The sequence below is a fragment of the Lathyrus oleraceus genome, chromosome 5, assembly GCF_024323335.1.
Source record: "Lathyrus oleraceus cultivar Zhongwan6 chromosome 5, CAAS_Psat_ZW6_1.0, whole genome shotgun sequence".
NCBI lineage: Eukaryota > Viridiplantae > Streptophyta > Magnoliopsida > Fabales > Fabaceae > Lathyrus > Lathyrus oleraceus.
In genome coordinates, this window is record NC_066583.1 from 490,292,484 (window position 1) to 490,318,075 (window position 25,592).

Genomic DNA, 25,592 nt, shown 5'->3' on the forward strand with positions numbered 1-25,592 from the left:
GATATAAAATATCTAAATCTTAATTAACGAGTACAAAATTAAAAGGGCCTACAAAATAATAAAACCTAATTAAACTAAAAAGAAAGAAATATAGAAAACTAAATAAACTAAATTTAAGAATGAATTAAGAATGTTTTTAGTCTATAATAATAGAAACTTTTTTTTTATGAATTTATGGAAAAACTTAGACTAAATTGATAGAAATTTTAAAAGAAAAAAAAAAAATACAATTAGATTTTTATTATTCAAAATAGCCCATTTTAATTAATTAAGTGATATATGAAAATTTAATTAATCAACTAGATTAAATTATATCCTAGTTTAAATAACTAATATAATATATTAATTAGGAAATTAATTAATGGGTTTTATTTTAATAATAGAAAAATAGTGGTGAATTAATTATAGTGAAAAGGGAGTAAACATAGTAAAAACACTGAAAAGCTAAAAAATAGTGGAAAGGGACCTCTACGTTGCAGTGAGGGGGGAGCCACCAACGAGCTATGTTGGTCCATTTGTTATTTATTCGCCTTCATTAAAATATATATTAATTTTACATGGATTTTTCCATTTTGACACAACACCACCATGCATGTTACAGCTTTCTCTCTTACGGCAAGCTACTTTATGTTTTCTCATGCTGTTTCTTTCATGTGAGTATAACAAACCTGTAACTTCATCTTATATCAAACCACACACATAAAATAAAATCATATGTAATCATCATGCAATAATAAAAATAGTCATGCACAAATCAAGAAGCTTATATTATTTTACTCATGTATTAGTTCTCTTTACTGCAAGTGATAATGATAAAATAAACCTTACACATACATGTTAAAGACAACCAAGGATTTATATTATCACCGTTATATCATCATCATTATTATTATGTAATAACAGCATGTGAAATAAACATAATCATGCTAGAAACAACACTCATATAATAATAATTAAATGGCAGATATAATTCTTTAATCATGCAAACAGAATTTCTCCAACATGCTATGACATATCAAGAACAGATGCATACTTGAATAAGCAATATCAACATCCACCAAACCATGAATACATCATCTCAATATATATATTAAACAAATATTATTCATGCATGAATTAAGGAGTATTGCAAGGTAATCATGCTGGATGCAAATTCCATAATGAACACTTACTGGGGATTTGATTCTTCTAGCTTGCTCACTGTATGTGTGTTGTTCTTATTCAGGCTATGAGTGCTTTATGGTTGCTTCTCTTTTCCCTGCCCGTGAATCTCCTTGCTTCTGCCTTGCCTTGTGTATCTTCTTCTACTGTATCTCTCCTCTTTTTCGTCTTCTCTCTCGTTGCAGCCATATGAAGTATTTATAATGGTGTGGATTAGGGTTTAACCTTGCTAAATATTTGGATCCCTTCCTATACTTTAGGGTTTAACCTTGCTAAATATTTGGATCACTTCCTATACTTTAGGAGAGTTAGGGTTTAACCTTGCTAAATATTTGGATCTCTTCCTATACTTTAGGAGAGTTAGGGTTTAACCTTGCTAAATATTTATTAAATACAAATATTATTATAAATAATGAATAATTTAAATGACTTTTAACAAATAAAAATTAATTTAAATTTTAGTTACATAATTGAATTAAAATTTAAACCTATTTCTATTTTTACTTTCATCATTTAAAAAAAAATCAAAATTATTCTTACTTATATCAATCAAAATTATTTTATAATTTATGGGCTTTTAAAAAAATATTACTCTTATAAATAAATTTTATTAAATAAAAAACGTGAATTACTAAATAAATAATATTTATAAATAATGAATAAATGGAACATGAGTCACTAAATTATAAAAAATATTTATTATAATTTAATGAGCTTTAACAAATAAAATTAATTTAAAATTTTAATTATACAATTAAAATTCAAATCTATTTTTATTTATCATTAAATTAAAACTATTTTATTTATATATATAAAATTTATTTATATCATACAGATAACCAAAATTATTATTATTTTTTATATTTGTATCACATAATAAATAAATTAAAATTTATAATTTATATGAGAATGTATGCTAATGAATGAATGCAAATGTGAAATGAATGCCATGCATGAATCAATTTATCATAAAAATTAACAGGCAAATTTTAGGGTATGACAGCTGCCCATGTTCAATATTCTTAAACTGAGAGAATTAGAATGGTATGTACGCCATTCGTGATCTGGAGGTGGAAGATTATTGAACACTTAGAATGCCTCAAAAATGTGCACTTGTTAATTAAAAGATAGTCTTGATGGAGATGGGCTTAAAGATGTCATCCAGTAAGTTTGATGATGAGAGCTTCAGAGTGCGTCGTACATTACACCATATCTGAAGACATGGGTGTCACACTGGGTTGTACGCTAGACCGTATAATGAGTCATCCATTAGGTGATATTAGGGTGAGCTGAACCTGATGAGATAAGGATCAGAATGGGTCATACGCTAGACCGTATCTGAGTAGCAGAGTGAGCCGTCCGTTAGGCTGTATCTAGAGAAATAAAGATCAAAATAGATCGTACGCTAGATCGTATCTGAGTAGTAGAATGAGCCGTCCGTTAGGCTGTATCTGGCGATAAAAATAGTCGTACGCTAGACTACATTTCAGAATGTACCGTACGCTAGGTAGTATCTGATGAGAAGAGCCAGACTGGGTCGTACACTAGACCATATCTGAGTTGCAGAATGAGTCGTCCATTAGGCTGTATCTGAGGATAAAAGATCAGAATGGATCATACGCTAGATCGTATCTGAGTAGCAGAATGAGCCGTCCATTAGGCTGTATCTGATGATAAAAGGGGTAGTCATACGCTAGACTACATTTCAGAATGTACCGTACGCTAGGTAGTATCTGAGGGGATGAATATTCAAATGGGTCGTATGCTAGACCGTATTGGAACAGTTGAAGGAACCATACGTTAGGCTGAATCAGAATGAGTCGTATGTTAGGCTATATCTGATAATATTTGTATATGTTGTATTTGCAATAAATGTCTGGGATGGGCTTAAAGATGCCATCATTAGGAGGATATCAGAATGCTTGTCAGAATGAATATTCATATGGATTATATCTGAAAGATGTATCTGAATCTTGAATGTAATCGATAAAGATATCCGTCTGAATGAATCTTTATTTTGACTGTATCAGGAGGATAATTAACTTGGAAAAAAAAGAGTTAGCCTCATGCCATGCCATGATGCATGAGATGTTTTATGCTCTTGAAAATAAATGTGAACATTGCATGCATGTATATGCTGTGAAATGATGCATGAATGAATTATGCGTTTGAAATTTTTTGCCATGGGAAAATAAATCCCGATATTCTGGTTGGAGATATTTGTATTGATGACCCTTTCTTAGCTGGTGATATTTGATTTCTATCTGATGGTAGAAATATTCAACAGAACCTGATTGGGGATAAAAGAGATGACCAGTCTGTCTAGTAGTGCCAATTTCTTCTGGGAATAACTGGTCTTGCTGGGGAATAGGATTTGCAACCGGATTTGTTAGAACGCATGGTTAAATCTTATCCTTGATCCTAAAGTCTTTTAGTAATTGCTATTTCTATTTTATGCATGTATTTTCGGTAAACATCAATCATATTCAAATGCATATATTAATTCGAATTAAATCAATGGACGTTTATGCAAACAAAACGGAGAAAGTAAAACAAAAGTATCTTTTTGGAAATAAAATTGTATTGATTTTGAAAGAGGGCCTATAAACAAGCAATTTTAATACAAGGAGACAGAAATCCTAGTAAGAGGAAATTGTCAAGAAAGCAAAGAACAAACAACTATGAAAAAAAGTCCTATTGATTTTAATTCTACTACTGCTATTATGTCTTCAAGCATCTCATCTCTTGTTGTCAGATAGAAGTGATTGGCTTGTTCAGTCTCTTTGACTTTGGTGAAGCTGACCGAGAACGGGACATAGTCATACGCTTTAATCCCTATTTTTTTCCTGGACCGCCTTTTCAGGTTTTCAGTCCACCAGGATACCCTTTTTTGCCCAAGCCGCCTTTTCAGGTTTTCGACTTGCCGGGTGTACATTTTTATATGTTTATCCCTAATTTTTGCCCAAACCCTTTTGGTTCGCCGGGATGCCCTTACTTTTGCCTAGATATGTCGATCTAGCGGGTCTCTTTTATGCGTAGTATTTTTTAACTATGTCCGCGTTCACGGGATGCGGGAAATCTTCGCCATCCATTGTAGCAAGCATCATGGCTCCACCAGAGAATACCTTCTTAACTACAAATGGCCCTTCGTATGTGGGAGTCCATTTGCCTCTAGGATCACCTTGTGGTAGAATGATACGCTTTATCACCAAGTCGCCAATTTGATACACCTGTCTCTTGACTTTTTTATTAAATGCCTGGGTCATGCGCTTCTGATATATCTGCCCATGACAAACAGCCGCAAGTCTCTTTTCATCAATCAAATTTATCTGATCGAGTCGAGTCTGAATCCATTCATCTTCATCTAAGCCTGCATCTTTCATAATTCTTAGAGAGGGAATCTGAACTTCCACTGGTAAAACGGCTTCCATTCCGTAGACTAAAGAGAAAGGAGTTACCCCTGTCGAAGTGCGTACTGAAGTGCAATAACCATGAAGAGCAAATGGTAACATCTCATGCCAGTCTTTGTATGTTACTGTCATCTTTTGTATAATCTTCTTAATATTCTTATTAGCAGCTTCTACGGCGCCATTCATCTTTGGCCGGTACGGAGAAGAGTTATGGTGTTTTATTTTGAACTGCGTGCAGAGTTCAGTAATCATCTTGTTGTTCAAATTAGTACCATTATTAGTGATAACTCTTTCAGGGATGCCATACCGACAAAAAGGACTATTCTTGATGAACTGTGCCACCACATTCTTGGTGACAGAAGCAAATGAGGCTGCCTGTACCCACTTCATAAAGTAATCAATAGCAACAAGAATGAAACGATATCCATTAGAAGCAGTAAGTTTAATCTCTCCAATCATATCAATGCCCCACATTGCAAAGGGCCAAGGGGCTGTCAACATGTTCAATGAAGCAGAAGGCACATGTACTTTGTCCGCATAGATCTGGCACTTGCGACAAGTTCTGAAGTGATGGTGGCAATCAGCTTCCATGGTAGACCAATAATACCCTGATCTCAGCATCTTCTTGGCCATCGTATGTCCACTAGAATGAGTCCCAAAAATACCGTCATGCATGTCTTCCATAATCTTTTCTGCTTCCTTTTTATCCACACAACGAAGCAAAGTCGAATCATGATTACGTTTGTATAATACCCCATTACTCAAAAAGAATTTAGCGGAGAACTTCCTCAGAAATTTTCTGTCATTGATGGATGCCCCTTCAGGGTATTCCTGAGTTTCTAAATATCTTTTTACTTCGTGGAACCAAGGTTTCTCTTCTACTTCATCAGTATTAAGTTCATAACAATATGCTGGTTCATCTAATCGTTCAATGGTGATCATGGGAGCTTCATTGTCCCATCTGACTCTGAACATAGATGACATGGTAGCCAATGCGTCTGCCAACTGATTCTTTCTCGTCGAATATGTTCGAATGTAATCTCTTCAAAGTATGGGATTAATGTCAACACCCTCTCTCGATAAGGGATGAGATTCGGATGTTTAGTGTCCCATTCTCCTTTGATCTGACTGATTACTAAGGCTGAGTCTCCGTACACACTCAAAAAATTGATTCTCAGGTCTATAGCAGCTCTGAGTCCCAAAATACATGCTTCATACTCAGCCATATTATTGGTACAATCAAAACATAGTCTAGCAGTGAAAGGCGTATGACAACCCTTGGGAGAAATAATTACAACACCAACACCATTTCCCAATGTATTAGAAGATCCATCAAAAACCATAGTCCATCGGGATCCCAGTTCGGGTCCTTCATCCGGTCCAGGTTCTTCATAATCAGTAACAAGCATAACATCCTCATCAGGGAACTCAAAATTCATAGATTGGTAATCATCAACCGCTTGATGAGCCAAATGATCAGCTAACACGCTTCCTTTGATTGTTTTCTGGGTAGTATACTGGATATCATACTCTGTTAAAATCATCTGCCATCTTGCTATTCTTCCAGAGAGAGCAGGTTTCTCAAATATATATTTGATAGGATCCATCTTAGAAATCAATAAAGTGGTATGATTCAACATATACTGTCTTAGTCGGCGAGCAGCCCAAGCCAAAGCACAACAAGTTTTCTCAAGCAGTGAGTATCTTGTTTCACAGTCGGTAAATTTTTTGCTAAGGTAGTATATTGCATGCTCTTTTCGACCAGACTCGTCATGTTGCCCCAGCACACACCCCATTGAATTTTCTAACACGGTCAAATACATGATTAGAGGTCTTCCTTCAACTGGTGGCATCAGAATTGGAGGTTCTTGGAGATACTTCTTGATTTTGTCAAAAGCTTCTTGACATTCATCATTCCATATTATCTCTTGATTTTTCCTCAGTAATTTGAAGATGGGTTTGCAAGTAGCAGTCAAATGGGAGATAAATCGGGCAATGTAATTCAAGCGTCCCAAGAAACCTCTGACTTCTTTATCTGTATGGGGAACTGGCATTTCTTGAATAGCTCTCACCTTAGCCGGGTCAACCTCAATTCCTTTACCACTGACAATAAAGCCCAAGAGTTTACCGGATCTTACTCCAAAGGTGCATTTGTTCGGGTTCAATCTCAACTTGTATTTCTTCAACCTCTCAAACAGTTTGTATAAATGATCGAGATTTTCTTCTTCAGTAGAGATCTGGCTATCATGTCATCCACATATACCTCTATTTCATGATGGATCATACCATGGAACAAAACCACCATAGCACGCTGGTATGTTGCCCCTGCATTCTTTAAACCGAATGGCATTACTTTGTAACAGAAAGTGCCCCATTGCGTCACAAACGTAGTTTTCTCCATGTCTTCAGGTGCCATCTTAATCTGGTTATAACCTGAGAATCCATCCATGAATGAGAATACCTTGTGTTGAGCGGTGTTATCTACCAGAACATCAATGTGCGGAAGTGGAAAGTCATCTTTGGGACTTGCTTTATTCAAATCTCTGTAATCTACACACATTCGCACCTTACCATCCTTCTTTGGCACTGGTACCACATTAGCAACCCATTGAGGATAAGAAGTAACAGCTAGAAAACCTGCATTAAATTGTTTCATAACCTCGACTTTGATTTTCTCAGACATTTCAGGACGCATGCGACGAACCTTTTGCTTAACAGGATGACAATCTTCCTTCATCGGCAAACGATGTACTACTATATCAGTATCCAGTCCTGGCATGTCTTCATAAGACCAAGCAAAAATCTCTACATAGTCATGTAACATCTGAATCAATCTTTCTTTGACACTGTTTTCCAAGCCTGCTCCTATTTTGACTTCTTTCTTGTCTACTTCAGTACCCAGATTTACAATTTCAATTGATTCCTCATGCGGCTGTATAGTCTTTTCTTCTTGCAGTAACAGTCTGGAAAGCTCTCCAGGCACTTCGCAATCTTCCTCACTTCCATCCTCGGCTTGGTAGATCGGATTTTTAAAGCCATAATTAATAGTAGCAGAATTATTATCAACAGGATCCAGAGTGGATATGGATCTGCAATTTGTTACGTGAGTGTGTGTAAGAAAACATAGCTTATTTGAAAGATGACAGGAAAGATAAAGAGCGCAATATTTGAATGCAAAAAGTCCATTGATTTATTGAATGTGAATATGCTTATGAAAATGACAAAACCCTTAACAAATTAGCTATTGTGCCCCGGGCATAGAACAATGCTTTAAGAAGTTCAATTGTTCATAATAAAAATTACAAAATTTGAAACACTAAAATAAGCAATAACAATTACTCCTGACTAAAGGAAATCGGGATAGTGTCTTCAGCCTTCCAATTATTGAGTCCGTCACCAATTGTTGGGAAGATCCAGCTATCCAAGTCGCAATCGCTATCAGCATCTTCTACAACATTAATCTGATCTTTGACTATCTTTTCAGAGCTAAACCCCAGGCCAAATTTATCAGACTTGTACGGTTATCGATCAGTTGACCCCAGCCAGTACGACCACCATCTTCAACCACGGCTTGAGCATCTTTCAGAGAAATCATAGCAGGAGGAGCACGAATAACCTTGGGCATACGGGAAGTTGGCTTAAGGACAAGACTGGTCGGAGGAACTACTTCAAATGACTGAGAAGGAGTCTCAAAGAATTCACCATCCATCTCGACGTATCTGAAGGTATGCACACTACTGACAATATACTCTTCTTCTCCACACACAGTGACAATCTTGCCCTCTATTGGATACCTCAGCTTTTGATGGAGAGACAAAGCTACAGCACTTGCCCCATGGATCCAAGGGCGTCCCAGCAAGCAGGAATAGGAAGGACGAATGTTCATTACGTAACAGGTAGTGTTGAAGACTTGAGGTCCTATCTTGATAGGGAGAACCACTTCACCATGGACAACACTCTTCGCACCATCGTAAGCACGCACCACAAAGTCACTAGGTTTCAGTTCAATGCTTTTACAGTCAAGCTTATCGAGCACAGCTTTCGGTAGCACATTCAAAGAAGAGCCATTGTCGATCAACACATGAGACAAGGTGATCCCCTTACACTCAATGGAGATATGCAGAGCTTTATTGTGATTCTTTCCTGCTGGTGTCAGGTCAGCATCAGAAAAGCCTATGCCATTATCAACAGCCAAGTTAGCAACATAATTTTCTAACTGATCGACAGATGTCTCCTGAGGTACATGAGCGGTCTTCAAGAATTTTATCAATGCATTGGCATGAGATTCAGAAGATAACAACAAGGATAACATCGAAATTTTAGACGGAGTATGCCCCAGCTGTTCTACCACATCAAAATCACTCTTACGGATGATTTTCAGCATTTCTTCCATTTCCTGCTTGGCAACATCTTCGGTAGTAACTTCGACTGGTGTCTTTGACTGAGAAGGATTGATTACTGGTCCCGTTCCTCGAGTTTCAGGGGCGGGAGGTGAGATTTCTGGAGAGAAGATCCTTCCACTTCGAGTAATTTTACTAGTCCCAACAATGTCAACGTCATTAGGAATAGCAGAATTATCATCTTGCTTTATGCCGTGGATGTAAACATCACCTCCATAATTCCACGGAATGGCTTTGCTTGAGGAATACGGTACTGGGCCAGGTGCAGTAATAATTAGGGGAGCTACCTTGGGCTCAGCAGTAATCTTCACAGGCACTCTAGTAGCGGTAATCTTCACTGGAACTTTGGACCTAGCAATCACATATATTTCTTCAATAGGGTTTTCCACCTTAGGAATCTTTTCAAAGAGAATTGTACGATCATCCATCAGCCGTTGAATACCATTCCTCAACTTCAAGCAATCATTGGGTCGGAGTATACAGAGATCGCAATTTTCAGCACAACCTGGAAATAAACCAGCTTGCAATAAATTCTTCTTGATGATCAGGAGAGGAGATGCTAAGTCGGCTACATTAGTAATGTGAGAATTGTCATCCACAACATTAACAGTCTTGTCATGATTAGGCATAGGAGCAGTGATGACATTAGGAGTCTCCGGAGGATCAAATTCAATTTCTCCAGCGTCGATCATATCCTGAATCTTATTCTTCAACAACCAACAATCGTTTGTATCATGCCCGGGGCTATCGGAGTGATATGCACACCTGGCATTGGGATTATAACGAGGAGAAGTAGTGTTGGGATTTGCAGGAGGATCTCTGAGGGTAATTAAATTTTCTTTTAGCATACCCTATAGTGCTTGTGCTAAAGTCATATTGATCTTGGTAAACTGCCTTCTTGGCCTGTCTTGTCTGTGTTGGAAGTTTTGAGATGGCGGTGCTGCAATCGTAACTGCTCCAACAGTATGGTCACGATTTTTCTTGTTATGACCCCTTTGACCGTACACAGCATTTGATTCATTCTTCCCCTGATAGGACTTTTTGGTGCTTGCAGAGGTAGCCGCCTGTATCTTTCCACTTCGAATGCCGCTTTCAACACGTTCACCCGTCAATATAAGTTCAGTGAAACCCGATGAGGAACTTCCCAATAGATGGCTGTAGAATGGGCCAGTCAGTGTACCCATGAACATGTCCACTAATTCTCTATCAGTCATAGGGGGTTTGACTCTGCCAGCCAAGTCTCTCCATTTTTGAGCATATTCTTTGAAGCTTTCTTTAGAGCCCATAGTCATATTCTACAGCTGTAGCCGAGTAGGCGCTAATTCAGAATTATACTGGTAGTGCTTGTAGAAAGCTGTCGCTAAATCAGTCCAGGTGCGGATGTTAGAGCTCTCGAGCTGATAATACCACTCTAACTGTGTGCCAGACAGACTCTCTTGGAAGAAATGGATCCATAGCTTCCTATCAGTGGTATACGGCTGGATCTTTCTCACATAAGCTCTCAGATGCATCTGAGGACAAGACGCACCATCATACTTAGTGAAAGCGGGGACCTTGAATTTGCGAGGAATGACCACATCAGAGACCAGACCTAAACTTTCGAAATCCAGACCGGGCGCCTTCTGACCCTCCATAGCTAGCATACGTTCTTCCAACACTTATACTTATCATCTTTCGGAGAGTACTGTTCATTTTCATAATTTCATAGTCGTCCTCAGGGTTGAAGGGATCAACATTCTCATCTTCCGAATCATTTTCTGTCTCATCTTCTTTATCCTTCGGAATTCCAATCTTGACTCCTGGAGCCTGTCCTTTAAGCCTTCTTCCCGGGTTAATGTAACTCACAGATTTCTTGTCTTTCTTCTTCTCGAGCAATAGAGTCTTCAGTTCCTCTTGCCCCTTGGATAAGTTCAAGATCATCTCCTGGAATTGAGCATTCTGAGCCTGGAGATCCTTGACAGTTTGTTCGAGGGCCATTTTCTGTTTGAGAGGAAGACCGTGAGAACATTGATCCTTTAGAGTACCTGTTATGCAATGTTATGTTATGCTATGCAATGTATGAAATGTTTTCAAGGACTTTTGGAATTTAACTTTGCGTAAACCACCAAAAAGGGGAACTTTTATTAATAATTTCTTTAATCAATGTTCATTACAAGAAAAAATGAAAGCTCAAGTCTCCCAGGGACGGCTTCTTTTTGGGCGGAGATATGCATTGAGACTTCGTTCCTCATTAAGCTGGCTGGTGAGCTCTAATACTTTCTTCCTTTCAGCACAGAACTGAGCTTCAAAAGTATCCCTTTCCTCTCTCAACTGGATCCAAGATTTCTTCAATTCTTCAACATTGGTAGGCATATCTGGATAAGGAATGATCTGAGGGGTACCTCCTTCAACTTTTGGTTCAACAATCAGAGGTCCGATTGCAAGATATGGCATGATAAGCTCACGAGCTCTGGCGCGTACCCATCTGAGATAAGGTTCCATAGGAATAGAGTTTTTCTGTCCTAAAGTACTTCTTTTCACCATGCCCCAAGCTCGTACAAACCTTTGACGAAGACCTTGAGAATCGTTGTCATGGTCAAACACAGTGCCTTGGATAATTATTTCATGTGGACCATCTCTTCGAGCATAACTAAACTGACGTAGGGCTAAAGCAGGAATATAAGTAATACCTCCTCTTATCCCCAGGAGTGGTACGTTAGAGAATTCTCCACAACGGTCAATGATGATAACATTTTCTTTGGGTTGGGGACACCAATGGATGTCTGAATAGGAGAGCGACATTATACTTTGAGACCATTTCAAATTTTGCTCATTCTTCAAGACTGATTGAGGAAGGTGCGAAATAAACCACCTAGATAATAAAGGTACACAGTACATGAGAGTCCCTTGCCTTTTCATAGTACGAGTGTGAAGGGAATGCAAAATGTCTCCAAGCAAGGTGGGCACAGGGTTATGAGTGAGAAATATCTTAACAACATTCATGTCTATGAATTGATCCGGATTAGGAAATAGCACCAAACCATAGATTAGTAATGCTAGAACATCTTCGAAAGCATGGACACTCATAGCTTTTAGGAATTCTCGGGCCTTATTTATCAGAAATTTGGCAAGTAAACCCTTAACTTCACTTCTTGTTACCCAATTAGTTTCAATGTCGGACTTTGTCATGTGTAAAGCCGCGGCAACCTCTTCAGACCTCAGAATCTTTTCTAAACCACTGAAAGGTGTTTGATCAAGGATAGGTATCCCAAGCAACCTGGAAAATTCTTCTAATGTGGGTACCAACTGATAATCTGGGAAGGTGAAGCAATGATGTTTAGGATCGAAGAACTGGAATAGAACTCTCATCATATCTTCCTTGAAACCGGTGGTAACTAAATTGAGTGGATACCCATGTTTCTTGATGAACTGAGCATGATCGAGAAGTTCCGACACTAAATCCTTGAGTTGAGGAGAGGTCGCTACAAAATTGATCCGGATGGTCTTCCTGGAAGCCATAGCCCTACAAAACAGAGCAAAGTTAAATCCCTAAGTCCTCAAAATGGTTAGTACAATGCCATGATGTCATGATGTTATGATGTTATGATGTCAAGTAAGTAACAAGCACAGACAAGTCACACCATAATCATTCCTAGGTTTTAAGGCTTGCATGAGTTCCATAGGTAAGTACCCTCCCCACTGAAGTTTGGTTGGTTCAACCTGTCCTAGAATAGTAACCGGGTTTCTAGAAGGATCTTAAATCATTTACCTTTCCTTAAGTCCACTTCAGTGCAACACCAAGCGGTTGACCAAAATTTCCCTAAAGTCCAATCTCAAAGAGTGTAGTATCGAGTATCAACCAACCCCAGTCAGAACCGAAGTCAGTTATCTCACTACTTTCTAATGGCTAGGATGAGTCAATTAGGGTTCTAAAGGTCCGGTTAATGCTTTGATGACACCACGCAGACGCCAAATTTTTCCTTAAGTAAACATGAGGAACATCAGGACATCCGAAGTGTCACATTAACCGTAGCCATCATTTTAACCATTCCAGTATATGTCGGACAGTCGCGATGATCTCTTGCTACTTACCTAAGGTACACTAGATCCGGGTGTAGGATCTTTCACTCAAGCATAGAATACCCAAACAATCCCTTAAAAGTAAATCAGACAAAGAAACAATTCGAAAACATAAGTGATCTTATCTTAAAGGTAACCTCTCTTTTTAAGATTCCCCAGCAGAGTCGCCAGTTTTGTGATACGGTGAACTGACTTTGTGTTTTTGCTTTGAAAAGCTATGTTGCGGATAGCAAGAGTCGTCACCGACTTTTCTTTTATCCAATAAGGAAAGGCGGAAAAGAACAGGAAAGACCTTGATTAGATTTTGAGTTCGGGAGGTACATTATACAAAGGGAAGGTGTTAGCACCCTTTGTATCCATGGTTATCCATGGGCTCTTAATTGCTTAACTCACTTATGTTTTCCTTGTTTGAGAAAGTGTTTGAGAAATGTGGTGTGTTTAGAAAATATTTTGAAAGGAGAGTTTAACTTTGTAATGATTCTTGTACGAATGTATACAAAGTGTTTATCTCGTTTGGTTTTGAAAGATGTTTAGAAAAATATAACTCGGCGATGATTCTGGTGCGAATGTATACCAAGTGGTGACTTTCTAAAGGATGTTTTGCAAAGTGTGAGGTGTGAAAATATTTTAAGCTATGAGCAAGCATTTAAGAGTTATACCTAACCAAGGTCTTTATAGGTACTTCCTATCCTTAGGAGGGTAAAATTGTCCTTACTATTGAGAAGTAAGTAGTCTTATCCTTTGGATGTAAAGGGACATCGTGGGGTCGTCGATTGGTCATTGAAGGCAACATTTGTAAGGATACCTTAGCATTCGAAGGGACGATCATCATTTAATCGTAGGCTACAACGAAGGGTCATTGAGGGACAAAGTCATATATTCGAAGGCAACGTTCGAGGGACAAGGTCATATATTCGAAGGCAACGTTCGAGGGACTATGATTTATCTTGTAGGGACATTGACCTTTTGATCGAAGGGACTATGACTTATCTGTTTAGAGATGATGATGATTTAATCGAAAGGGTCTTTGCTAAGGGTATCCCCACATTCGTGGGACATGACCGTAATATTGTAAGGCAACAAAGAGAGGGTTACCCTAGAGGTGCAAGTGTGGAAATGATTGGATTCGGATATATTATCTTGAATTAATTTATCTAAGTTCGATTATTTATCTTTCCATGCAATCCTATTAGCATACATGTAGACAGTTATATTCACAGTATGGAAAAATTAAAGTGCGAAAAATAAGACTACGCTATTACATGACTTCGGGATGGGGGTACATAATTTAAAAGGGGATATAAAATATCTAAATCTTAATTAACGAGTACAAAATTAAAAGGGCATACAAAATAATAAAACCTAATTAAACTAAAAAGAAAGAAATAAAAAAACTAAATAAACTAAATTTAAGAATGAATTAAGAATGTTTTTAGTCTATAATAATAGAAACTTTTTTTTATGAATTTATGGAAAAACTTAGACTAAATTGATAGAAATTTTAAAAGAAAAGAAAAAAAAATACAATTAGATTTTTATTATTCAAAATAGCCCATTTTAATTAATTAAGTGATATATGAAAATTTAATTAATAAACTAGATTAAATTATATCCTAGTTTAAATAACTAATATAATATATTAATTAGGAAATTAATTAATGGGTTTTATTTTAATAATAGAAAAATAGTGGTGAATTAATTATAGTGGAAAGGGAGTAAACATAGTAAAAACACTAAAAAGCTAAAAATAGTGGAAAGGGACCTCTACGTTGCAGTGAGGGGGGAGCCACCAACGAGCTATGTTGGTCCATTTGTTATTTATTCGCCTTCATTAAAATATATATTAATTCTACATGGATTTTTCCATTTTGACACAACACCACCATGCATGTTACAGCTTTCTCTCTTACGGCAAGCTACTTTATTTTTTCTCATGCTGTTTCTTTCATGTGAGTTTAACAAACATGTAACTTCATCTTATATCAAACCACACACATAAAATAAAATCATATGTAATCATCATGCAATAATAAAAATAGTCATGCACAAATCAAGAAGCTTATATTATTTTACTCATGTATTAGTTCTCTTTACTGCAAGTGATAATGATAAAACAAACCTTACACATACATGTTAAAGACAACCAAGGATTTATATTATCACCGTTATATCATCATCATTATTATTATGTAATAACAGCATGTGAAATAAACATAATCATGCTAGAAACAACACTCATATAATAATAATTAAATGGCAGATATAATTCTTTAATCATGCAAACAGAATTTCTCCAACATGCTATGACATATCAAGAACAGATGCATACTTGAATAAGCAATATCAACATCCACCAAACCATGAATACATCATCTCAATATATATATTAAGCCAATATTATTCATGCATGAATTAAGGAGTATTGCAAGGTAATCATGCTGGATGCAAATTCCATAATGAACACTTACTGGGGATTTGATTCTTCTAGCTTGCTCACTGTATGTGTGTTGTTCTTATTCAGGCTATGAGTGCTTTATGGTTGCTTCTCTTTTCTCTGCCCGTGAATCTCCTTGCTTCTGCCTTGCCTTGTGTATCTTCTTCTGCTGTATCTCTCCTCTTTTTCGTCTTCTCTCTCTCGCTGCAGCCATATGAAGTATTTATAATGGTGTGGATTAGGGTTTAACCTTGCTAAATATTTGGATCCCTTCCTATACTTTAGGGTTTAACCTTGCTAAATATTTGGATCGCTTCCTATACTTTAGGAGAGTTAGGGTTTAACCTTGCTAAATATTTGGATTCCTTCCTATACTTTAGGAGAGTTAGGGTTTAACCTTGCTAAATATTTATTAAATACAAATATTATTATAAATAATGAATAATTTAAATGACTTTTAACAAATAAAAATTAATTTAAATTTTAGTTACATAATTGAATTAAAATTTAAACCTATTTCTATTTTTACTTTCATCATTTAAAAAAAATCAAAATTATTCTTACTTATATCAACCAAAATTATTTTATAATTTATGGGCTTTTAAAAAATGTTACTCTTATAAATAAATTTTATTAAGTAAAAAACGTGAATTACTAAATAAATACTATTTATAAATAATGAATAAATGGAACATGAGTCACTAAATTATAAAAAATAGTTATTATAATTTAATGAGCTTTAACAAATAAAATTAATTTAAAATTTTAATTATACAATTAAAATTCAAATCTATTTTTATTTATCATTAAATTAAAACTATTTTATTTATATATATATAATTTATTTATATCATACAGATAACCAAAATTATTATTATTTTTTATATCTGTATCACATAATAAATAAATTAAAATTTATAATTTATATGAGAATGTATGATAATGAATGAATGCAAATGTGAAATGAATGTCATGCATGAATCAATTTATCATAAAAATTAACAGGCAAATTTTGGGGTATGACAAATTGGTTCTTTCATGTTGAACTAGATTATGAGCTATGCTAATAGCAACTTTACTATTAGAGTACAATTTTAACGGAAGCTCAATTTTCATCTTATGTTCTTCTAGGTCTCTAAGGATCCATAATCACAAATACCTTAAGACATAACTCTAAACTCGGCCTCTGCACTACTCCTTTCTTCAACTCCTTGTTTCTTGCTCCTCCATGTCACAAGATTACCCCAAACATAGGTACAATATCTAGAGGTTGATCTTCTATCTGTCACTGAACCTGCCCAATCGGCACCAATGAAGATAAACACATTTCTTTCACTAGTCTTCTTAAAAAATAATCCTTTTCCAGTATTTCCCTTCAAATATCTCAGTATCCTATAGACTGCCTCAAGATGTTTCTCGAAAGGAGAATGCATAAATTGACTCACTACACTAACTGAGAAAGTAATATCAGGTCGGGTGTGTGACAAATAAATCAATTTCTCAACCAATCTCTGATATCTCCTAGTATCAACAGAAGCATTACCTTCTCCCCATTAGGATCCATATGGGTACCTGCAGGACGACATCCACACATTCCTGTTTCTTTCAACAAGTCTAGAATGTATTTCTGTTGTGAAACCACAATACCATTCTTTGACCTAGCAACCTTCATACCTAGAAAATATCTCATGAATCCCATGTCCTTGATTTCAAACTATACTGCCAATTTTTCTTTTACTCTTTCCATTTCAATTGTATCGTCTCCAATAAGGACAATATCATCAACATAAACAATCAGGACAACAACTTTCCCATCATGGGAGAACTTTGTGAACAAGGTGTGATCAACTTGTCCTTAGATGTACCCTTGTTTCTTCATGGGCTGAGTGGATTTTTCAAACCAAGCTCTAGATGACTGCTTTAATCCATACAAAGACTTATTTAGTTTGCACACATTTGATCCAAATTTGTTTTCAAATCCAGGAGGAATGTCCATATATACTTCTTCTTCTAGATCGCCATTAAGAAATGCATTCTTAACATCTAACTGATGCAAAAGCCAATCCATGTTAGCAACAAGAGACAAAAGAATTCTGACAATGTTCAATTTTATAACATGAGCAAATGTCTCTGAGTAATCTATACCATAGGTCTGAGTAAAGCCTTTAGCCACCAAGCAAGACTTGTACCTTTCAATTGACCCATCTGAATTATACTTCACAATAAACACCCATTTGCATCCAACAACCTTCTTGCCATCTGGTAGTGACGTAACACTCCAAGTTTTGTTCTTTTCAAGAGCTTTCATCTCCTCAAGTACAACTTTCCTCCACTTTGGAATTTCTAGAGAAACCTGTACACTTTTTGGAATTTCTACACTAGACAATTTTGAAGTGAAGACAGACATAGATGAAGACAAATTTGAATATGATATAAAATTGAACATGTGATGTTTAGTGCAAGATCTGACAGGTTTTCTAATGGCAACATGATCATCTATATCAGGATACAAAATACGAATTTTAGAAATAGACATAGACTTACATTTCCTTTTGTTAAGAAGTTGATCATTACCTAGTTCAGATTCCTAGATTACTGGCAGTGTTGAGATATGGGCTAGTCCTTTCCTTTATGGTGCTTTTTCACAAAAACCTTTTCCTTTCCAAGTCGTGTTTCCTAATTAAAATTTGTATTATTGAAGTGACTAATTATTTTATGGCATTTCAATTAGATCATCATTATCATCGCTTTCAGGATACTCATTGTTTTCTACAAGAGAAAATGTAGGCTCGGATTCACAAGGTTCCTTACTCATAACAGGAGTAGATCAGATAAAGAATCATGGCCATTTTCGGTTGGTGCAGGTGTAAAAATCTCATAATTTTGTGATACTGGAAAAGATAAGTTATTTTAAAAACCCATGTCCTCAATTTGAAACGAGTCTTCGTTTATCTCCCCCTTTGAAGACGAGTGTCATCAAAAAAAGGTTTATTTTCAAAGAATAACATCCGTAGTGACAAACATTTTCTTACTCTTTGGATCAAAACATTTATATCCTTTTTGGGTTGGGGAGTATCCAACAAAGACACATTTTATAGCACGTGGCTCAAGTTTTCCAACATTTTTATGTTCATGAACAAAAACTGTGTAACCAAAGATTTTTAAAGTCAAATAAGTTAAAACACGAGTACTATGAAAATATTCTTTGAAGGCATTAATATGATTTTGAAATTGAGAATTTTGGAGGGCATTCTGTTAATTAAATACGTAGCTATTAAAACAGCTTCGCCCCACAAATAATTTGATACTTTATTTGAAAAAAGTAGAGCTCTAGCAACCTCTAGTAAATGTCAATTTTTCCTTTCGGCCACTCCATTTTATTGAGGAGTATTAGGACATGAACTTTGATGTACAATCCCATTTTTTAGAAAAAAATCATCCAGGATAGTGTTAAAATATTCTTTGTCATTATCACTTCTAAAGACTTGGATATTTGTTTGAAATTGGTTCTGCACCATTGAAAAAAAATTATTTACAACCTAACAAACATCTGATTTCCCCTTTAACAAGTACACCTAACATACTCTTGTATGGTCATCTATAAATGTAATAAACCATTTTTTGAGAGAGGGTGTACTTATACGGTTAGGGCCCCAAACATCACTGTGAATAATAGAAAAAAGTTTTGATGGTTTATAAGGCTGTATTGAAAACTGGGAACGACGATGCTTTGCAAACTGACATGCTTCACATTTAAACGACGAAAAATTCTTATTGTGAAATATCTTAAGAAACAAGTGTTTTAAGTAACAAAAGCTAGGATGACCTAATCTTAAATGCCATACCATAATGTTGTCATCTTTATTATTCAAAACAGAAAAAGACTCAAAGCAGGAAGTTATTATTTTTAACGTAGTTGTGATGCAGATCCAATGTCAAGGTAGTAAAGTCTTCCACTCTCCTTAGCACTGTCAATCATCTTCTCCGAGGGCTAATTTACCGACGGACATTAAATTATAAGATAAATTTGGAACATGAAAGACATTTTAAAGAGTTAACATCGGAGACAACACAACTGACCCTTTACCTGCAATGGCCGAAAAAGATCCATCTACGATTTTTATTTTTTGATTACCTGCACATGGACTATATGAAGAGAACAAATTAGATTCACCTGTCATGTGATCGGAGGCACCTGAATCTACTATCCAATTATGGCTTGGACTGACACTAAGAAATGCAGAATCATATTTTATTTCTATAGAGCAAGAAGGGGTTGAAGACTCAAGGAGTTTGTATAGTCTGTCTAGTTGCTCCGTAGTGAGTGGAAGCTGAGACGAATGAGGTTGTTGCCCTTGATCAGAATTACTAGCCTGAAATACACGACCATTTTTCTTCTTCCAATTCAGAGGTTTGCCTTTGAGCTTCCAACAAGTTTCATGTGTATGCCATTCGCACTTGCAGTGATCACACCAAGGAACTTTGTCTGACCTTCTTCCCTCGTCAAGATTCCTAGTAGCCAGAGCTGAGCCATCAGATTCAGAGTTTCGTGGTGTCTTGCCCAACATAATTCCTTATCGTGCCTCTTCCCTTCTTATTTCTGCAAAAGTTTCACGAAGAGTTGGCAATGGTACTTTTCCTTACCTTTTACCTCATCAAGGTCTTTATTGAGCCCAACGAGAAACATGAATACACGATCATTTTCTTGCCTCTTGAGAAACAAAATATTGTCTTCTATACACCTCTAATTGTCATCATAACAAAGATCTAACTCTTGCCACAGTGTCAACAGCTTATTGTAATAAGCAGTTACACTCTTGTCACATTGTTTCACATGCCATAACTTTGATTTTAAACCAAAAATTTGAGAGGAGTTTTGAATATTAGAGTATGTTTCCTTAACAGCTTCCCACACATCCTTTGTGGAAGGTAAAAATATGTAAGACTTACCTATTCCAATTTCCATAGAGTTTACCAGCCACGTAATAATCAAGGAGTTTTCCGACTTCCATTGTTTGTAATGAGGGTCTCCTGTTGCTGATTCAGCTATTGCTCCCGTTAAGAAATCAAGTTTCCCCTTGCTATCCAATACCAACTGAACGGTTTGAGCCCATTCATTTTAGGGATATTGACCTAGAGGGAGTATGAGAAACCCTCTTGATCATTACCGCATATGTTGGAATAACTGTCACAAAAAACAATGTTGTTCCTGTTTCCAATGGTGTCGTCATTCCTACCATTGTTATTGCCCACCGACGGTTTTTCTCAATTTATCTTAAACTTTCTCAATTTTATCTAATGCATGTTGTTTACTGTTAAAAAATTTATCATTTTTTTCTCAATTGTCAATATTTGTTGTTGACTTGGTTTCATATAGAGATATGTTTGACTTTAAGTTCTCTTATTTAAAATGAAGATTTATGAGAGTTGTGTTTTTAGTATTTTCCATTTTTTCACATTTCAACATTTTTTTAATTGAAATTTTCTTTAAAATAATGATTTATAACCCATTTAAAAATGGTCAATTATTTATGATAATTTTAATATATTATTTTTTTGATATAATTAATGTGTATTATATAATTAAATTTATCAATTTATATTTATAAATAAATATGAATAAATTATATATTAATTAAAATTAATGGACCCGTGTGTCGCACGGATCTTTTAGTAATATACGCAAAAAGAACTATGACAAACAATTACTAAAAGAATAATATCAGAATCTCTACAAATCTTTTACAGGTGACAAATACTTACTAACAGAAATCTCACAAACTTCTTTTGTATGCAACATTACCTCTTATAATAACTTACTTCTTTTGTATGCCTGTTCAAAATTCATGTTCCTATTTTAGACAACTTAACATGAGATATAGAAGGAAATATCAAACATACTGAGTTGTTAACAAACCAAACATACCATTTGGTATGAGGCACCTATGTCAATGTTAAAAGCAACACTCGCTCACTGTAGTGATGGTTCAAAAGGTAAATTCAATAATATACTAACAAATGGTTATTATTGCACATGATTAAGATAGAAAGAGTACATTAAGATAAAACTAAGGACTGCATTCTATAGAATTGGCAAGAAATTCACTTACCGGCCAGATTGAAACGTCCCCTGTAGAAGCATGCTTCAATCCAAAGAATTTTGATGAAGACAACATGTATCAATGCAAAAAGATAAGAGCTTCAAGAGAATTCAAAGCATCAAGTTAATCAAGCCACATATGCATAGCAACATTTGGTTCAAGCTTCATTATCAAGCCAACACTTTTGCAAATTTGTTGAATCACTTCTAAGGTATATCTAATTCACTCTTAAATTAGTATACAAGTGTTCAACAATCATGTTTTGCATTTCCATATTTAACCTAACCATTTTTTAACATGTTGAAATGAAAAACACATTTTACTTAAAATATTTTTCCTGTGTTTCAACAGTGTTAACCGGTTAACCAGATACGTTAACCGGTTAACGGTCCTATATTTGAAATTCTGAAGTTAACGTTAGATGCGTTAACCGGTTAACCCATTTGGTTAACCGGTTAACACTGTTTCGTTTCAACATTTCTTGGCCTCTTTTCATGAAAAATATTTTCAAATACTTATACCTTTTCACTAATTTTTATGAAGAAAATTATACCTCTTTGAAAAGGTGTTTTGATCAATATAAATTCTGGATTTTTTAAATGAAAAAATACCTCCAAGAACTTTCATAAAAACTCAAGATAATCACTCTTTCATATTTGTCAATTTCTCATAAAAGTGTTCATAACCAATTTTTGAGAAGAAACTTTTTAACATTCTTGTTTCATCTCATTCCATTTCTTGTTGAACACTTATATATTATCCTTTGAGTGAATTATTTATCCAAGGAGAAGATCAATCAAGAGAAGATTGATAGTACTACACTTTATTCAAATCATCAAAGAAGATTTATTTTTGTTTGACTTGTGATCCAGGATTGTTGGACACAAGGGTTGGTGTTGCAAGAGGATTGTTCTTGCACACTTGATTGTTGTATAGTTGTTAGAACGTAGGCTTCACCAGTTTATGGTGTGATAGGCTGTACAATCTAAAACTATAATAAAATCTCTTACGAGGTGTAAGGGGACTGGATGTACCTTCGGTTTGTAAAGGGAACCAGGATAATTCTTGGTGTCGTTTTATTTTCCGCTTTATAGCTTTCATAACCTAGACACTTAGACGACACAAATTCATCCACCGATAAAATAACCGAATTTTTTTATAAAGCTTAATTCACCCCCCCCCCCCCTCTTAGGCTAATCTTGAAACTACATCCCCTGTTTCACATCCAGTTGCGTTAGTCTGTCTTCGAGGTCTCCCACGATTTTCCTGAGGTGTTTGGGGTCTTTTTGAGTGCTGACATGATCCAATGGTGGCTGGTGTGAAGGTCCGATGGAAGATCCAACGGTATTTGATAGATGTGTCATCATTTGTTCCCAATAGCTAGGGGGTTCTCGCCAACGACGCTTCTGTAATTTTATTTGGTGCCCATTTTGTCGTAGTTGAATCGATGTGGTTGGATCAATTATGGACGGTATAGTTGTCCGGATTGGGACATTGAATCGTTTTGGAAACGAATCGATGGTTCCTGAGGTGTACTATAGTTAAACAATGGTTGGGTGTTGTGGTGATGAGATGTTTGGATGATCATTGGTGGGGGGCTATGATGGCCTGAATTGTATGAATCATCTGGGCTATAGATTGTTGTGGTGGATGCGTATGGTTGTTGGTGGGTAGGGTTTGATTCTTGATTTTGAGGTTGGGTGTGTGGCATGAATGAGTTGCGAGGTTGGGTGTATCTGGTAGGGTGATAGTGTGAGGTTGGTCGTTGGGTTTGGGTGGTTTGACATTGTTCTTGGACGAGGACTTGTTGTTGGGCGTATGATGACGAAGCTAGTTGGCGTGGATCAATCAAATACCTTGGCTCAGACACAAATTGTTGCGTTGTAACCGATCTAAACAAGGTCATATACTGTTGATTTGGTCTAGCACCCTGTATGTCTGGTTCGTTTAAGATGTGTTATCGTCAATTCCTCCAATGACAACACATCTCTTTTGCGAAGTCTCTCCAGTCGGAATAATCCCATTAGACATCGACTCTTTTTTGATGTTAATCTCCCAAACATGTCAGAGGTTCTAGAATTTGTTGCTGCATGCCGAATTCCAGTTTTACCCGGTCACTCTAGTGCATCTTCACAGTAGTAAACTAGATAATTGGTGTTTTTGTTGTCCAAACTGCATCATCATCATGGATAACCTGTTGATCAAGACCCAGATATGGCCTCCAGATAAAGTGTACAACAATACAACATGATTAGATGATAAATAATATGATAATTATTTTTAAATCAAAATAGAGTTGTGTAGGAGTATTACATCGACTGGTCCAATGTGATCCAATAGATTGTGATAGACTACTATAGCGTGTTTCTGACACCTATTGTAGTTCATCCCTCTAACTGACCACCTAGATCAAAAACAATTGAAAAATATTATTTACCGTTAATTGTAATATAAAGTCTAATTAATTATATTGTAAAGTTTTAAACTTTGTTGCTCCTCAACCTAACTTATGTTTGATCTCTGACTGACATCCTTCAATAGTCAATGCATACAAAAATATTGATAATGGCTGGCAGGATCCTCCGTCGATGCATGTCTTCTGCACTAGACATATCGCTTAGAATTTTATGCGGGAGATCAAAGATAAAATGTTGTGGAAGAAGGTTGTCAATGCAGGTTACGCATTATCAGAACCTTCTTTCAAACACTACCGCGAAGACATCAGATTGTCAAACGCAGATGCAGTACGGTGGATCGATAATATTCCATCGGAGAAGTGGACTAGGGAATACGATAAAGGTCAACGTTGGGGCCACATGACAACAAATCTCGTGGAATCAATGAACTCTGTCTTCAAAGGCATCTGAAACCTACCTATAACCGCTTTAGTGCAGACAACATATTTCAGGATAGGGGCGTTGTTTGAGACCAGACGTTCCAAATGGAGTTCAATGTTGCAATCTGGATAGTTGTTCAATAATGCTTCAATGAAATTCATTAGACACAAAACTGCCAAAGCAAACACATACATAGTCACGGTGTTTGACCGTACTAAAGGTTGGTATAATGTTGTTGAGTCCATGGATCACAATAAAGGCATGCCGATGGGACAATACATAGTGGAACTAGATAGAGGTTGGTGCGACTGCGGAAAGTTTCAAGCCTTTCGTACGCCCTGCTCCCATGTCATTGCGGCATGTTCAAAGGTTCGAAGGGACTCATCCTACTTACTATTTGATGTTTACAAAGTCATAAGCATATCCAATATTTAGAAAATTAGTTTTTCAATAGTTGCAAAAGAGGATTACTGTCCAAAATATCAAGGGGACATTCTCTGGAACGATGAAGTTATGCGAAGAAAGAAAAAGGGTCGCCCAAATAACACCCGTATTCAAACTGAAATGGATACGATGAATAAAATGCTTCGATTATGTAGTTCATGTCGCCAGTCAGGTCACGATCGTACTAACTGTCCTAGTGTTGGAACAAGTACAATAAGATAATTTTACATGTACCTCTTTTTTAATATATAAAAAACAAAATTTATTTCATATGATAACTTTGTGAGGAAATACCATCACAAACAAATACAACACAATCAACAAACAAGTAACACATAAACAACAACACAAACAACTACAACAATTAAAATACCATTACTATAACTAAGCAATTACAACCATCAAAACAACTTTGAACATATTATGCACCACCCTGCGAACGTCTCTGTCAGTCTTAATATACATTCATTCATGCACTTCTCCATTTTGGTTTAAGATGGACTCAAGCCATTGAATACTTCTAATCCTTTCACCATCTGCAATTTCTCCTTCTAACCAACGGTCCAACGTCCGATTAAGAAGTTCTAATGAATCTATATTCCAAAGTCGAATCTTTATCGGCGGTACGACTGCTGAAAAGATTAAATCCATATTTCTCTTGTGAATGTATTCAAACATGATTAAAGAAAACAAAATTGAAGGTGATTAAAGTAGAATGAAAGAAAATGGGGTTTAAGGGTAAGAAG

At 36.0% G+C, this 25,592-nt stretch overlaps 1 protein-coding gene across 1 annotated transcript; it reads right to left on the minus strand.

The window, feature by feature from the left end:
• Positions 1–16,624: 16,624 nt before the first annotated feature.
• On the minus strand, positions 16,625–17,163 carry LOC127081496 (uncharacterized mitochondrial protein AtMg00810-like). Its single transcript, XM_051021749.1, has 2 exons — positions 17,037–17,163; positions 16,625–16,917 (listed from the first exon to the last, which is right to left on the minus strand). Exons 1-2 carry the CDS (start codon positions 17,161–17,163, stop codon positions 16,625–16,627), a joined length of 420 nt encoding a protein of 139 aa, XP_050877706.1.
• Positions 17,164–25,592: the final 8,429 nt, after the last annotated feature.

Bases quoted from the DNA above. Each gene is read 5' to 3' on its own strand.
- LOC127081496 (XM_051021749.1), bottom strand. From the start codon at position 17,163: ATGGGATTCATGAGATATTTTCTAGGTATGAAGGTTGCTAGGTCAAAG. The intron at 16,918-17,036 runs GTACCCATATGG...TTACTTTCTCAG, and splicing joins GTGTGGATGTCGTCCTGCAG to TTAGTGTAGTGAGTCAATTT.